At 38.6% G+C, this 14,192-nt stretch overlaps 1 protein-coding gene across 1 annotated transcript in view; it reads right to left on the bottom strand.

The window, feature by feature from the left end:
• Positions 1 to 3,770: 3,770 nt before the first annotated feature.
• Positions 3,771 to 14,192, bottom strand: part of LOC104516663 (cytosolic beta-glucosidase-like) — a 17,559-nt gene continuing 7,137 nt past the window's right edge. The window contains exons 3-6 of the mRNA XM_010161074.1: positions 10,096 to 10,323; positions 9,478 to 9,500; positions 5,104 to 5,184; positions 3,771 to 3,905 (exon numbers count right to left, since the gene is read on the bottom strand). Of these exons, the coding sequence (XP_010159376.1) occupies positions 3,771 to 3,905; positions 5,104 to 5,184; positions 9,478 to 9,500; positions 10,096 to 10,323 (467 nt within the window). The remainder of the gene's footprint in view (positions 3,906 to 5,103; positions 5,185 to 9,477; positions 9,501 to 10,095; positions 10,324 to 14,192) is intronic.

The raw sequence follows: 14,192 nt of genomic DNA, 5'->3' as shown, positions 1-14,192 counted from the left end.
GGTCAGTGTACAGTGACAACAATATATAACAGTTTTTAAAATAAATCTTACAAGTCTGAGGGAAAAAAGGACAAAAGGCTGTCTAGAAGGGACTGTATTTAACTTAAGGTACATTTTTTTAAAATAGTCATAACTGCACCACCTCGCTTATCATCAGTTTTAGTTTTGCTCTGCACTTCCCATTGCAGTCAGCATTGTCTGTATCTCATTTTCTCTTGTGCTTTATTCAAGCATATTTAAGGAAGACATTAACATCTGAAGCTTAAGCTTTACCCATCCCTTTCTCCCTTTATCCATTCCATCTCCTCACAATAATTTCTCCTATTTGCTCTGCATTTTTTACTGTTGACCTCACGGATGACTCCAAATTAAATGTTCGTATGTTTTGTATTTACTCCCAAATCTAGTCCTGCTTGTTCATATTTATTCTTGCCCATCTCCCTTTTACTTTCCTCTGCCCATATCACATCACATCATCCTCAACTTCTTTACTTTCCGTTCCTACTAACTTCAACTCTCTTTCCAGTACCTACTTCTTGCAGCCCTCTGCAACCTAAAATTTATTTAATTCATTCTTTCCTCCCCGTCAGCATTATTAATAATCTTCTACCAGCTAGATTATGGAATAGTTTCATTACTTTTCTTCATCAGCTTCTGGCAATAGTTTACCCACTATTTGCACTGCTCTCCTCCATAGACTTTATGAAGCTCTATTATCTCTTTTAGAAGGTTTCACTTTTCAAACCTGAGTAGTTTCAATTACCTTTTTATTGGCAGCCTTGATCTTTGATCTAGATGTCATCCTTAACATACATTACATAAAATTAAGGAAGAGAAAGTATAGTAACAAGCATTTCACTACTCTGATCCATGTTCCTGTTTGCCTCTCATCCAGCCTCCTGTTCATCACCTCTTCATGCATTGTATCCAAATGAGATATTCAGTTCCTTGGGGTAAGAAGACATAATTTTCATTTATCTGTAAAGCACCATGCATGCTTATGGCTCTGTGGAGGTGCTAAATATGTATATCCACATTTATTAAAATACTGATGCTTTTATCTATTCATATAGTTCACAGGCAATATGGCAGCAGTTGTATCCATTTTAAAACTATTTTCCATCTATAATAGCTATCATGTGATATATTTATAGCAGTTTCATGCTGTTCACTCTCTATTTCCTAGTTCATACTTACACTGCTTTTTCTGGTCTTATTAACTAACACTGCCCAAAAAATAAAAATCTCAATTTTCTCAGACAGCATCAAAATCTTTATCTAAAAATAAAGCAGAGGGGTAATGTACAGTAGTTTTTCACTGATACTGCATGATCACTGTCTCAGTGGGCAAAGGTTGCTACACCAACTCTATACTGCTCCTGCTCTCCAACATCCTGTATTTTAAATAGTACTGATAATAGTAAAAATCTCAGGAATTTTGGTTACCAGCATTCTTGCTATCTAGCTTGAGAGGCATTGAAATATCTGATTTTTAGAGTACTAGAGGATAGCACTTTCTAAAAAACAAGGTCTTGAAAAGGCAAGATCTTTATTATTTTGAAAATTTCGGCTGACAAAACATAATTAGTGCAAGCACGTATTCTAAGAGCTAGGAGGGTTTTTAATGCAGAAAGATAAAATGAGGATACTATCAATCCAATTATAACATATTAAAATATTTCTATTAACAAGTGCAATAACAGGCTGTAGGTACACTCACCTTTGTAGTCAAGCATATTTATTTACTGGTTAGACCAAAAGTAAGTAGGCATGCCCAAATCCCACAGCAAAATCCACACAGGCCCCTGTCATGACCCAGAGCTCATTGCATGAATGAGCCTGTACTAATAATTTCAAAAGTTAGCTCCGAAGATAAGGAATTATTGTAGGGTAGGAACTGTATGCAGAGCAATTAAACTGTTCTGCTTCACATAACACTTAATAAATGGTTAAGCATTTAAGCACTGAAGAAAGTGAACATCTTTGAATATTGTGCTTTGCAGGATATCTGAGCTGAAAACTTGAAATGTGTTGCTTATTAGTGGGTCACTACACAGGGAGTGGTCTCAACAAACTGTTTACTCAGAGTAGCAGGAAAGAAATTGCGCAGGGATAATGTTACTGACATTTCTTTATAAAGTGTCTTACAGGGGATGGATTTAATATTTATATTATCTTTGCATATAGAGACCTGTTTCATCCAGTGTTTCACAATGCTTTGTATGGGATAAAATGCTAAACATCAATCCAACTTCATATCAAAACTGCACATAGAAATAAACCTGTGTAAGGGTGCACTGATTACAGTCAGAACACACACATGTTTAAAAGTTTATTGGACTGAACAAATGGCAAAGGTTCATTTTACCCAACTTTGGATATCTCCCATATAGACATCAACTTCAGGGGTAGTGCCCTTCATTTCCCCACCATGTATGAAGAGAACTGTGTCAATGAATGCATCAAGGTGGGATTCATGAGATCTACTCTAAATGTTTACTTCAGGGTAAGCCATTGTACATTGTAAAACAACCAGATTTAGTAAATTAACCCCATTTCATTAAACAGTGAGAATAGAATCTTTATTAATTTCTTTATATCTTCAGTGAAAAGCAATTCCAGATAGCCTGTCTACAGGCTTATAATTAAACAAAACAGGCTCAGTGGCCTGACTCAAACACCATCACTACATAGTCTGCGGACCTGAATTTTTACTCCTTGACAAAACTGCTGCCCAGTGTCTACTACTACTCTCCAGACATGGCTTGGGGCCAGATATGGCACGGCTGGGAAGTGCTCTCCAAAGGCAGCTAGAAGCAGGCTCTACCACTTGGTTACAGCACCAAAAAATGTTTTTTTGCATCTTTCACTTGAAGAAAAGAAGTTAATTGGCATGGGGGACAAGTCTAAATTGCAACTTTAACTGAAAAAGGAAGTAGTCAGAAAGGTAGCTTTTTTTTTTTCATTTTAATGAAAGTAAGGATAAAATAAAGAATATAAACATAGGAAGCATGAAGATGGAAGAATGTCTGCAAAAAACTGTTAAATTATTGTATGACATTCATGACTGTGATAACTTTGGACAAATATAACAGGGAGACTAGCTATTATCTTAATGAACTGACATTTTAAAATACAGTTCATTTGATACACAACAAGAAGATCTACTCCCTGTAAATTACCTCAGAGAATATTACCATCAGAAGGAAGGTAGGGAATGAATTTCCAGAAGACTGGAAATGTGGACAACTTTTTTTCTATCAAAACTAATGGTAAAGCATCATCTGAAAAGAAGAGCTTCACTAGTGCTGATCTCTTTTGGCCATCCTGACCTAAAGGCAGAAGCTGAGCCTTGTACAGGAATGAATTACTACATGGACCTCATTGTATATGGGAGGTTGTATTCTCTAAGAATATTATGAGATATAATAGTCAGGTTTTCAGATGCACTCAACATTACATCCTTCACAATGAGAAGTATGAACAATGAGCACTTCTGCAGATCAATGCTGCTGCTTTGCTTAGTGAAACCCTTCATAACTGAGTTTAGCAATAATGTATGCATGGAGAACCTTTTTGTGATTCCAATCCAGGATGGGGGGAGCTGGATTAAAATAACTTGCTTTCCTTTCAGCTAAACTTTTTTTTTTAAATCACATCACTTTACTCCAATTTACATGTTTTGGCTTCAAGAATCATTGGTCACTGCTGGATGCAAAGAAGCACGAAGTAAAATTATATTAAGTTTGCACAATTGATCTTTCATCATTTCAAATGGTACTTTTTAAAATTTCCTGTAAAATCAGCCTGAAATACTTACATCGTTGACTGTCATCAAGTAGAGCAGGGTCACATTGGGGAAACCCATTCTCAGTGATGTAAATTATAGGGTTATTATATGTATCCTAGAACAAGCTAGCAGAAGTTTTATTCAGAACAGATGTAACAAAGGCCATAAAATCAGATGCATTACCCTCTATTTTTTCTAAGCTACAAACTAAAACTAGTTTTCATCAAATTGCACTGACCCTATTAACTTAATTTTCCATGAGCTGACCTTTTATGACTAACAATGGAAAAGCAAAACTGTGCAAATATCCATGAAGGCAGTGAAATGACTTATTTTAATGAGAAGACTAAAATATCTTTCCTGCATTAGCATCTGCTTATTGTCACTGCTCCTTAACCCCTTGGTATTGGCAGTCACCACATGTCCCATTGCCAGGAGTAGATGTATGCCAGGAAGCCTTACTGCTGGCCTCAGAAAGATCATTTCTGGAGTTCAAAAGATGATATAACACTGGTGTGTCATTTCAAACTGTCAAATAGCTACCAAGTACAAAGGCAATAGGAAAATACTAAGGTTCTTACTCCTTATAGCCAGCATGCAAAAATTAAATTAACAATCCCAAGGTGACTTGTTTATTTTTATCTTGTATAATGTATTATGTCATCCAGATGGGTTTCTTAAAAAAACCCCAACTCACCAGTGTTACGCAATGGATTCTCAGATCCCCTCACTGGCCAACTAATAGTAGCAAAATGGTGCTGTGAGCTTTAGGTCATTCCATGACAGAACACAGAATTCAATGCAAACCTCATGATACTACAGCCAGACATAAACTCCCAGTTGCAACAGGCCCTGAAGGATCCATTATGTGCTCAGCTTCATAGTCCACTGAAACACCTGCATTTTCTTGGTCTTACGTTTAACAGTTCAGGGCAAAGCAGTCAGCAATACCCATGGTCATAATTTTTTTCCTATTTTGTGAATTCCAGAAGCCTTGATCATAAGTAATGCTGCTTTGAATGCATTGCAGAAATCCAGGACTTTATGATGGCTGGATATTCACCATCAGTAAACACTGTTGTGACAAACCCTTCTAAGGACAGGTACCCTTTAGAGACTTTTTGATCTGCTGTAGTATCTGTAGAGGTTCTACCAATCTGAGTTCAGAGCTATACACACAAGTTCACATTGTTTTCTCCAAATATCTTATCACAACTGTGTCACGCTTTAGCAGGAGCTTTTATCATGTTATAAGCTGCCTTGTAAACTGTGTTACCCATGCTGGGACTATACCTTTTTCACAACCACTTTGCATGAATAACTAAGGTCTCAATGATCTTTTCAGAACTCCAGACACCTTCATCTTCTAAGGTCTGAGGTAAAGCAAATGGATACAGTGAGCAGGATGCCATTTCCCAGGTTATTAATTATTTTGCTGTAATAATTGTAAAAATATTAAAAGAAATAAAAAACGGTTAACTTAGTAACTTTAATGCATTTTAACACATGAAGAAATCTCACTGCACATTTTCTCTGTTAAGAGATGCAAATATTTCCTCTCAAGTGCATGCTAACTACTGTTACAGACCCCAGAGTTGGCAAAAATGCTCAGCACACAAAATCTTCCAAGCAGGAACACGAAATGAGGATGCAAATTTTCAAAATAGATCAGTGGACAGCAACTCCCCAGGAGAAACATAATTCTGATGGGTGCTGGTCACATGAAAATATAATCCTTTCATTTAAATGCCTGAATGGCAGCCTGGCTGCATGTACAAGATGAAAGCATGTTGGAAAAATCTTGACACTTGAAAGCCTGAGAGGTAGATTTGTTCTAATGAAAGCATTTCTCTCCTTGAGAACTGAGTCTTTTTAAAAGTTTAGTGCCACACTCAGGTAACGAAGCTGATCTTTTATGAGTTGAACTTGGTTAGCTGAGTGAACTGTTCTCTCTAGACTGCTCCATCCTCCATCACTTTCTGCACCAGCACCGAGAAAAGTATTTTAGAACATCCATTTTAGATGGAGTGTATTAGATGGAGTTTAGCCACCAATATGAATGGCTTGGCAATAGTTTATCCAAGAAACCAACCCTCTTCCTTTTACACTGCCAAAGCTGCAGATTTCTCAGACCCTCTAACTGCAAGAAGGAATTAGCTCACCTCTCTGAAAGCTCATGACTTCCAACCTTTCTTGTCCTGCCTTGATAAGACAGAGATCAACTTTAATTTCCTGGATGTGTTGTTAAAACTGGCCAGTACTGTGGATATATTTCTAGAGGCTTAACAGGAATTCACCTTCTGTTCAGATTTAGCAGCGGCTGACATGAATATGTTTCCTAAAGGACTATTTTTATGCTGCTGAGAGGTCAGTGTAAGTTTAAATAGCAGGATACCTTAAGCTCTTATATAGGTCTTTTTAATTTTGCTTACATCCAAACACAACTACATTGCTTTTCAGCCTTCTGAAAACACATCATAAGCTCTTCTTCAAAGAGTATCAATTAGTTTGCACTTTTACTTGAACTATCTGGTTTAGTGCAGTAATTGGAAAAAACCAAAACTGGCCTTGAATTATTACTTGTTAAGCTGAGAGGCTCCAGCCAGAAATAGGTCTCCATCATGCTGGGGGAATGTAGAAATCAGTCAGCCTTTGCTTCAGAGACTTGGGCTATATACACCGAAGTGTTTAAGAACCTTAGAAACATAAAACTCATAAAATTTTCGTTGGCCTTAAGACTTCTACATATCCTAATGAGATATAGGTGCTTATGAAATGTGTCTCCCAAGGCCTTGCTGTATTGAAACCCAGAACTGAGAATGATATAAAGAAGTTGAGAACACAGCAGAAAGGAGGAGGAGGAAGACTAAGTTGCAAAGGTTAACAAAATGTATGCTGAGGAGGCTATGTATGGTTTAGAATATTATTCTTAACAGTTTCTGAACCAGAGATTTTGTTTAACCCAAAGTAGGAAACTTGTTCATTAGGAAATCTGTCTGTATTGTATTATAACTTGTCTGGTATTTTGAGGTTCAGCTTGCTATGTATTGATATTTAAAAATGCCAGCATAAAACCCCATACTACCTTCTTCTTAAAAGGACAGTAATAGACTTCAAATTATCCTAACTTCCAATGATTGTAAGAATTTCCATCAAATGGCTTTTTTAAGACAACATTTACTGAAGCAATCAATTATGAACCCCAGATTTAGGTAGTGCCTTCTCGTAAACAAACAGGTGCATACACTTCCTTTAGCACAGCAAGACTCAATAAGTTTGTTTACCAAGTAATTCACAATGAATCTCACAGGTATTTTGCTTTTCCTTCTGAATGCAGCACCAGAAAACCACATTAAATTCTGAGGATATACATGCCTGTGCCTGAGTATGCACCCACCTAAAAGAGAAGGAAATATATCAGAATATCAAATTTTGAAACTTCTTGCAATTAGGAGCTAATACAGTTTGTTACTGTCGCTTTTGAACAGGGGCCTATTTGACTTCAGTGGAACTGGGTGTGTAACTGTTTGCTGGTGGAAATGCAAGGTTTACTAAATAAGCTTAAACTGGGAAAAAAGAAAATCTTTGCTGGAACAGGATCCTTGTATGAGAGTAATGCTTGCCTAGAAGACACTAGCATTTCCCATTCTGATTTTCAGATTATAAATTACTTAGTTCAATTTATAACATTTAAGTGCAACCAGCTATCATTCATTTTTTACATCTCAATTAAACACCAATATTGGAAAAGATTTATGCTTTGTGTTAGGAAATGAAGAGAAATAGAACTGCATTATTGAAAAATTTAAATGTCAAGTCAAATTTCCAGATTGTCTCATACATTCCAGAGTAGCCTGATTTAGTTTCTATGGCTGTATCTGTGGGTCAGTGAGAAAGAGAAATACAGAAGAAAACATCTTCTGAGAAAGTGTGTATATAAGGGTTTTGTGGATTTGGGAATTACAGACATTAAGGAGCATTTTGTCCCTGGAAAGTGAAGGATTGTTCTTTTCTACTTTCTGTAGTCTCCTCTCCTCAACGTGATTCCCCACCTTCATGCTGAAGTGAGGCTTAACATCAAATTCTTCCAGACTCAATACCCCCATGTCTGCTACTTCTGTCTCCCTCCACACTGACACCTAGTGTTTAGCAGCTAACTTGTCCTGCTAAGGACACCTTTTAGGGTAACATTAATTATACAAAAATACTTTAAAAACAAACTTGGTGTAAGTTTTAACCTAAAACCTGACACGTCTGAGGAACAATACACCTACAACATTGCTGCTTTAAAAGACTCTACCCCCACTGAGTTAGAAACAGAATGGTTTTAAAGGTTTTCAAATGTCCTACGTCTTAGGTGTGAAATTGGTAGTGAATCAGTTGGTGTGAATGATTTTATTTGAAAGGACATTGCTCTAAGCTTTCTAATTCTTCACATGCTCTTTGTAAAAATGTTTATATAGAAGATGATGGCCTTTCCATGCTATGTAGTTACAATTGCTTCAACAGATCACTGCACAAGAGAAGTGAACTCCTGCCTAATGAAAGCTGGCCTACTTGGAGTTCCTCCAATGCCCTTTCGCTAAATGTAAAGTTCATAATATTAATCAGGCAACTGCTTATACTGGGGATCAAGTGAACATTTTCTGAAATTACAGCTGAGTTTTGTCAAAATGTTAGCTTTCTTTACCAAGTGCATTCAGAATGTCTGCTTGCTATCTCCCACTCTGACGTCTGAACAGCAAACCTTGTTCAGTAGGCAGCTCTGTGGGGTGGTACAATGCCTGCAGCCCCAGCTGAAGGAATATTAGCACAGGAAAGAAACCACAAGGACTCAGCCAAATTTAAATTCAACACACCACAAAAAGCGTTCCTAGGGAAAGGGAAGCTGTGCCAGTGAAAGTGGGCCGCATATTGTAAATTTTGGTGGCAAAGGAAAGGCTTCCATTCAAGCCTCTCTGGGATGCTGGCATGGTTTTTGCAGTCATGCTCTGCAGGGGAAAATGACTGGTTGGTCTGTTTACAGCAGATTCACCAGCCCCCTCCTTTTCCGAATTCTTGAAACAAAGGCTCCTCCACTCTCTGGTGAAAACCGTAATCTGCAGGATGCAGAGGACAGGCTGTGCCTATTGAATAGCCAAACTCTACAGGACCAAAATTCTGCAGAAAAACCTTGCTTCTGCTGGTATCTTCCCAGCACAGAACAGGATAACCTGAAGAGCATTTCTGAGGAAATCCTTTCCCTTTGTTGCCTTCCACCTTTGCAAACTTCAAACCAAGGGAAAAAAAGAATTGCCAATGCAAACACTGACCCAGAAGTACAAAGATATGTATCTTCTTGGTAGAACTGAGATTCAGAAGAGTAGGAGACAGAACTGAGATTCAGAGATGCATCCAAATCCACTTTGCTTTTTCCTCCTTGGAACATTATCCTCACAGCATATAAGAGACCTCAGCCAACTGTGTTGATTCTGCCATCCTATCTGGTTCACCTTCAGTTGCTTTTATTATTCACAATCCTCTTAATTTCTTCTTTCTTCCATTCTGTATGTCCAGCAGGTAAAGGTGTTATTTCCTAACATTTCCTGATAAGTCACCTTCATCTTTTCCTTAGTCTACACCAATGGAATTAAAATAAACAAATCAGAAGTGTAACAAATTTTGTATCTGACTACTAGCAATCTGACCAATTTGTTTATGTGCTGTATCCCTTTTCACTTTTACACTGTCTGCTGAGATTGTGAAAACTCTTCTCTTCAGAGCAGGGACTGTCTTTTGTTTGTCAGAGAGCTAAGCACAGTTCCTACCTGAGTCTGAAGAATCTTCTCTAAATTGTTAAAGAAAATATCTGGAAAAAATATGTCATCCCTCTTAGTGTAAAATAGTTGATGTGAAGTTCAGTACATCAGAGTATACTGATACACTATCTAAATGCATTTGCCAAATAAGATACTTGTCTATTGTGAGCCATCCAAAAATATCCTCATGGCTAGGATCCCTGTAAGTATAAACATTCTGATGAAGCAAAATGATTTAGAGTTACAATTAAAAAAACTGGAGTAAGCAAAAAGATACATAGGAAACATAATACTAATCCTATCCCAAAAGATTGTGCTATCCAAGGGGATCTGGAATATTAATTAGTAAGTTGTTGCAAACCTATAAAAAATCATCCCATAATTACTCTGAAAAAAAGTTGCAATTTCAAAGCCACACTGCAGAATAGCATACTGGATTAATTATGCCAGACTGCAGCAATAACCTTGAATTAAAGCTGCAACCTTCTATTTTTAAGAAACAATTGCCTTTCTGGTTGATGAAACCTGTCGTCCCATCAGGTAACAGACGTGACCAGGAAAGAGAAAAGCGATAATGAGTCAATCCAAGCTGTTTGATACATTTCAAATCTTTCTCCCACAGAGTGTAGCTGCCACAAGCTACATCACCAGTCTGGTTCTTGAAAACTCGATCTCCTCCCTGATGGGTGAATGTGTCCCAGACATTAGGGCCCCTTCCATCTGCATTCCAGCCTTCTGACTGAAAAACAAGACTTGGTCATTATACTTTTGACATCAAAAGACATATGTTGAATGTAAATATTTATCATAAAGTAGGCACAAAACCCTCAAAATCCTAAAAGCAAAATGAGCAGTATTCTATCCCCCCTCCTTATATCTTTTAAATTAACTAGGGGCTTTCAAGCATTAGTATATATTTGCATTAGGTTTTGCTTTTATACAAATTGTTGCTTGATACTAATTATTTGAAAATCCTGTTTTAAAAAGGATTCAGAGTTCTGACAATCTTCATACTACCTTAGCCAAAAATCAGATGTTTGCAACTCTTGAGATACTACAGGTTTTCACAAAGGGCATTTTCTAATGCAACTTCCATCCATAAATGTAAAAGATCAGTCCATATCAAAGAAAGCCTTTAGGGTATGAGAAATACATTCAGCAAACAGGCACTTACGGCTTTCTGGATGTCCTTTGAAAATCCTGACAGTCTGTTAAAAAGAAAGGAATGCCATTATGAGCCATGGCCCTAGGCATCTACAAGCTGAATTAATAACACAGCTCTGCAAAACTTCTGCTTTTTACTTAGCCGAACGTTCACAGAAATGAATGTTGAATGCTCAAAATCCCTGCACCATTTTCCTCACTTCCATGATTTTGGGAAATTTCTTTGCAATCCAAAATTGAGCTAGACAGATTACCTCTAAAATATTCAAAATCTAACTGTTGTTTGAGATTACCCAACACTAACATTACATAGTATTTAAACCAAATAAATGCACCTTTCTGCATGACAAGCTTCTTTGTCTTCCTTGTGTGCTGTAACTGAGGCAAACATTGCATTTTTAATGTGGAGAGCTTTGTAAACTTACACCCCTGCAAAGTGTGATTTTATCATAAAATTCCAAATAACCCCAAAATGGCCAACCTCATTTACCAGCAAGATGTTTCAGAGCCCCCGTGAATGCACTGTTCCGGGGTTAGTCTTTAAAAACTAAAATGACATTGTGTGTTAAAATCATGTATAAATTAAATATCAGTTGGGTTGTAAGATTAATAACTATATAATAGCTACATATGAATCCTCAGTAAAAGTGTTTTAATAATCAATTAGTATCATAGAAATTAGAGATGGAGGAGAACTATTAGGAGGTCATTGACTCCATCCCCTGCCAACGCAAGATTGCTCCCTTAAGTATATTCAGTACTTAATACACATCTGTCTTATTAAATCTAAGTTTAATGCAAGGTTAAGCATATTGAAGACACTTAATTTAAAGCATTACTAAAATTTGTAATATCACTTCTATAACCTAGCTTTTCAAAGATCATTGTCACATTTCATGTTCTTTACAGAATTTTATCGCAGCACACGAACACTGATACATCTACATTTGGTTGGTCAGTAAATTAAACTCTTATATGGGACAACCTTCAAAGTAGGTCAAATCTTAGATCCAGACAGTTTTGAGTTTCTCTTAATCTCAGAGTTTATCACAGACTTTGTAGTCTGTATACTCTTTGGAAAAATCCACTACTAAAAGTTTTCCATACCCTGCTTCTGTTTTCAAATGTGCCTGCTGAAATAAATAGTAATTTTAGAGGATTGCAGGAAATAACAAATAACAGTAATTCTTTCGTGGTACCTAGAATTTAGAAGCCTTTAAGAGGAGGCTTCCTGCACCATATCGATATGATATAGCTTCTTTTTCACTACAGTGGGAGTGAAGGGAAGTCAAAGATGCCATAACGGGCAGGTAACACACCTTCATTTACGAATCAGCAGCCGGAGCAGATGCTGAACAATTTCTTTTTTGTCTGCTTTGCTCCAGCAAAGGAGGAGGGAGGGAGGGGGAGAAGCATTTGATTTTCAGGAGGAATATGGCAGTACTATTCCAGTGGTTATTAGCCACTATAAAGCCCTGACTGGGGCTGTGGCAGAGGCATTTTCAAGCATTCCTCATGCTGTTCAAAGAGCCTCTCTGAACAGCCCTGAGTACCTGAGCTAGCTAAACAAAGTGTAGGAAACAATCTAGCCAATGCAACAGAAAGCTCCACATACACTGATGTATCCTGCTGAGCTACAATTAGTCTGTACAGAGCTCTGGTCTACTTCAATGAATCATAGAATCATTTAGGTTGGAAAAGACCTTTAAGATCATCAAGTCCAACTGGTAACCCAGCACTGCCAAGTCCATCATTAAACCATGTCCCTAAGCACCACATATACATGTCTTTTAAATACCTCCAGGAATAGTGACTTAACCACCCCCCTGGGAAGCCTGTTCCAATGCCTGACAACCCTTTTGATGAAGAAATTTTTCCCAATATCCAACCTAAATCACTTCTGGTGCAAGTTGCACATCTAGCCACTTCTCTAGTCCTGCTGGCCACACTGCTCCTGATGCAGGCCACCTGGGCACACTGTTGGCTCATACTCAGTCAGCTGTTGACACCACTAGGTCCTTTTCTGATGGGCAGCTTACCAGCTTCTCTTCCCCAAGCCTGTAGCATTGCATAGGGTTGTTGTGACCCAAGTGCAGAACCTGGCACTTAACCTTGTTGAACCTCATGCAGTTGGCCTCGGCCAGGATCCAGCCTGTCCAGATCCCTCTGTAGACCCTTCCTACCCTCAGGCAGATCAACACTCCTGCCCAACTTGGTGTCATCTGCAAACTTACTGAGGGTGCACTCGATTCCTTGTCCAGATCATTGATAAAGATATTAAACAGAACTGGCCCCAAAACTGAACCCTGAGGAACACCACTTGTGACCAGCCACCAACTGGATTTAACTCCATTCACCACAACTCTTTGGGCCCGGCCATCCAGCCAGTTTTTTCACCCCGAGTACCCCCATCCAAGCCATGAGCAGCCAGTTTCTCCAGGAGAATGCTGTGGGAAACGGTGTCAAAGGCTTTACTAAATTCTAACTAGACAACATCCATAGCCTTTCCCTCATCCACTAAGTGAGTCACCTTGTCACAGAAGGAGATCAGGTCAGTCAAGCAGGACCTGCCTTTCATAAATCCATGCTGACTGGGCCTGATCACCTGGTTGTCCTGTATGTGCTGCGTAACAGAATTCAAGATGATCTGCTCCATAACCTTCCCTGGCACAAAGGTCAGACTGACAGGCCTGTAGTTCCCTGGATTCTCCTTCTGTCCCTTCTGGTAGATGAGAGTCATATTTGCTAACCTCCAGTTAACTGGGATCCTCTCCTGGTTACCCAGGACTGCTGATAAATGATTGAAAGTGGCTTGGTAAGCACTTCCGCCAGCACCCTCAGCACCCTTGGGTGAATCCCATGTAGTCCCGTAGACTAGTGGATGTCTAAGTAGAGTAGCAGGTCACCCACCATTTCCCATTGGATTATGGAGGCTTCATTCAGCTCCCTGTCTCTCACTTCCAGCTCAGGGGGCTGGGTACACAGAGAAGAACTGGTCTTGTTATTAAAGACTAAGACATTGAAAGCATTAAGCACCTCAGCCTTTTCCTCATCCTTTGTCACTATGTTTCTCCCCACATTCAATAAAGGATGAAGATTCTCTTTAGCCTTCATAATTTCATTCCTTCACAACCTTAAGACATCCTTGTTGTCCTCCTGAGCTACCTGCTCCTCTTCCAAAAGTCACAAACTCTCAATTTTTTCCTGAGTTCCAGCCAAAACTCTCTGTTCAGCCAGGCTGGTCTAGTTCCCCACTGGTTTGTCTTTCAGCCCATAGGTATGGTCTGCTCCTGCACCTTTATGATTTCCTTCTTGAAGAATGCCCAGGCTTCCTGGACCCCTTTGCCCTTCAGGACTTCCTCCCAAGGGACACTGTCAAGCAGTCTCCTAAACAGGCCAAAGTCTGCCCTTGCAAAGTCCAAGGTGGCAGTTCTGCTGAA

This window comes from Eurypyga helias, unplaced genomic scaffold, assembly GCF_000690775.1.
Source record: "Eurypyga helias isolate BGI_N326 unplaced genomic scaffold, ASM69077v1 scaffold6221, whole genome shotgun sequence".
Lineage (NCBI taxonomy): Eukaryota > Metazoa > Chordata > Aves > Eurypygiformes > Eurypygidae > Eurypyga > Eurypyga helias.
The sequence above is the reverse complement of the archived record's forward strand: the minus strand, read 5'-3'. Positions and strand labels throughout refer to the sequence as shown.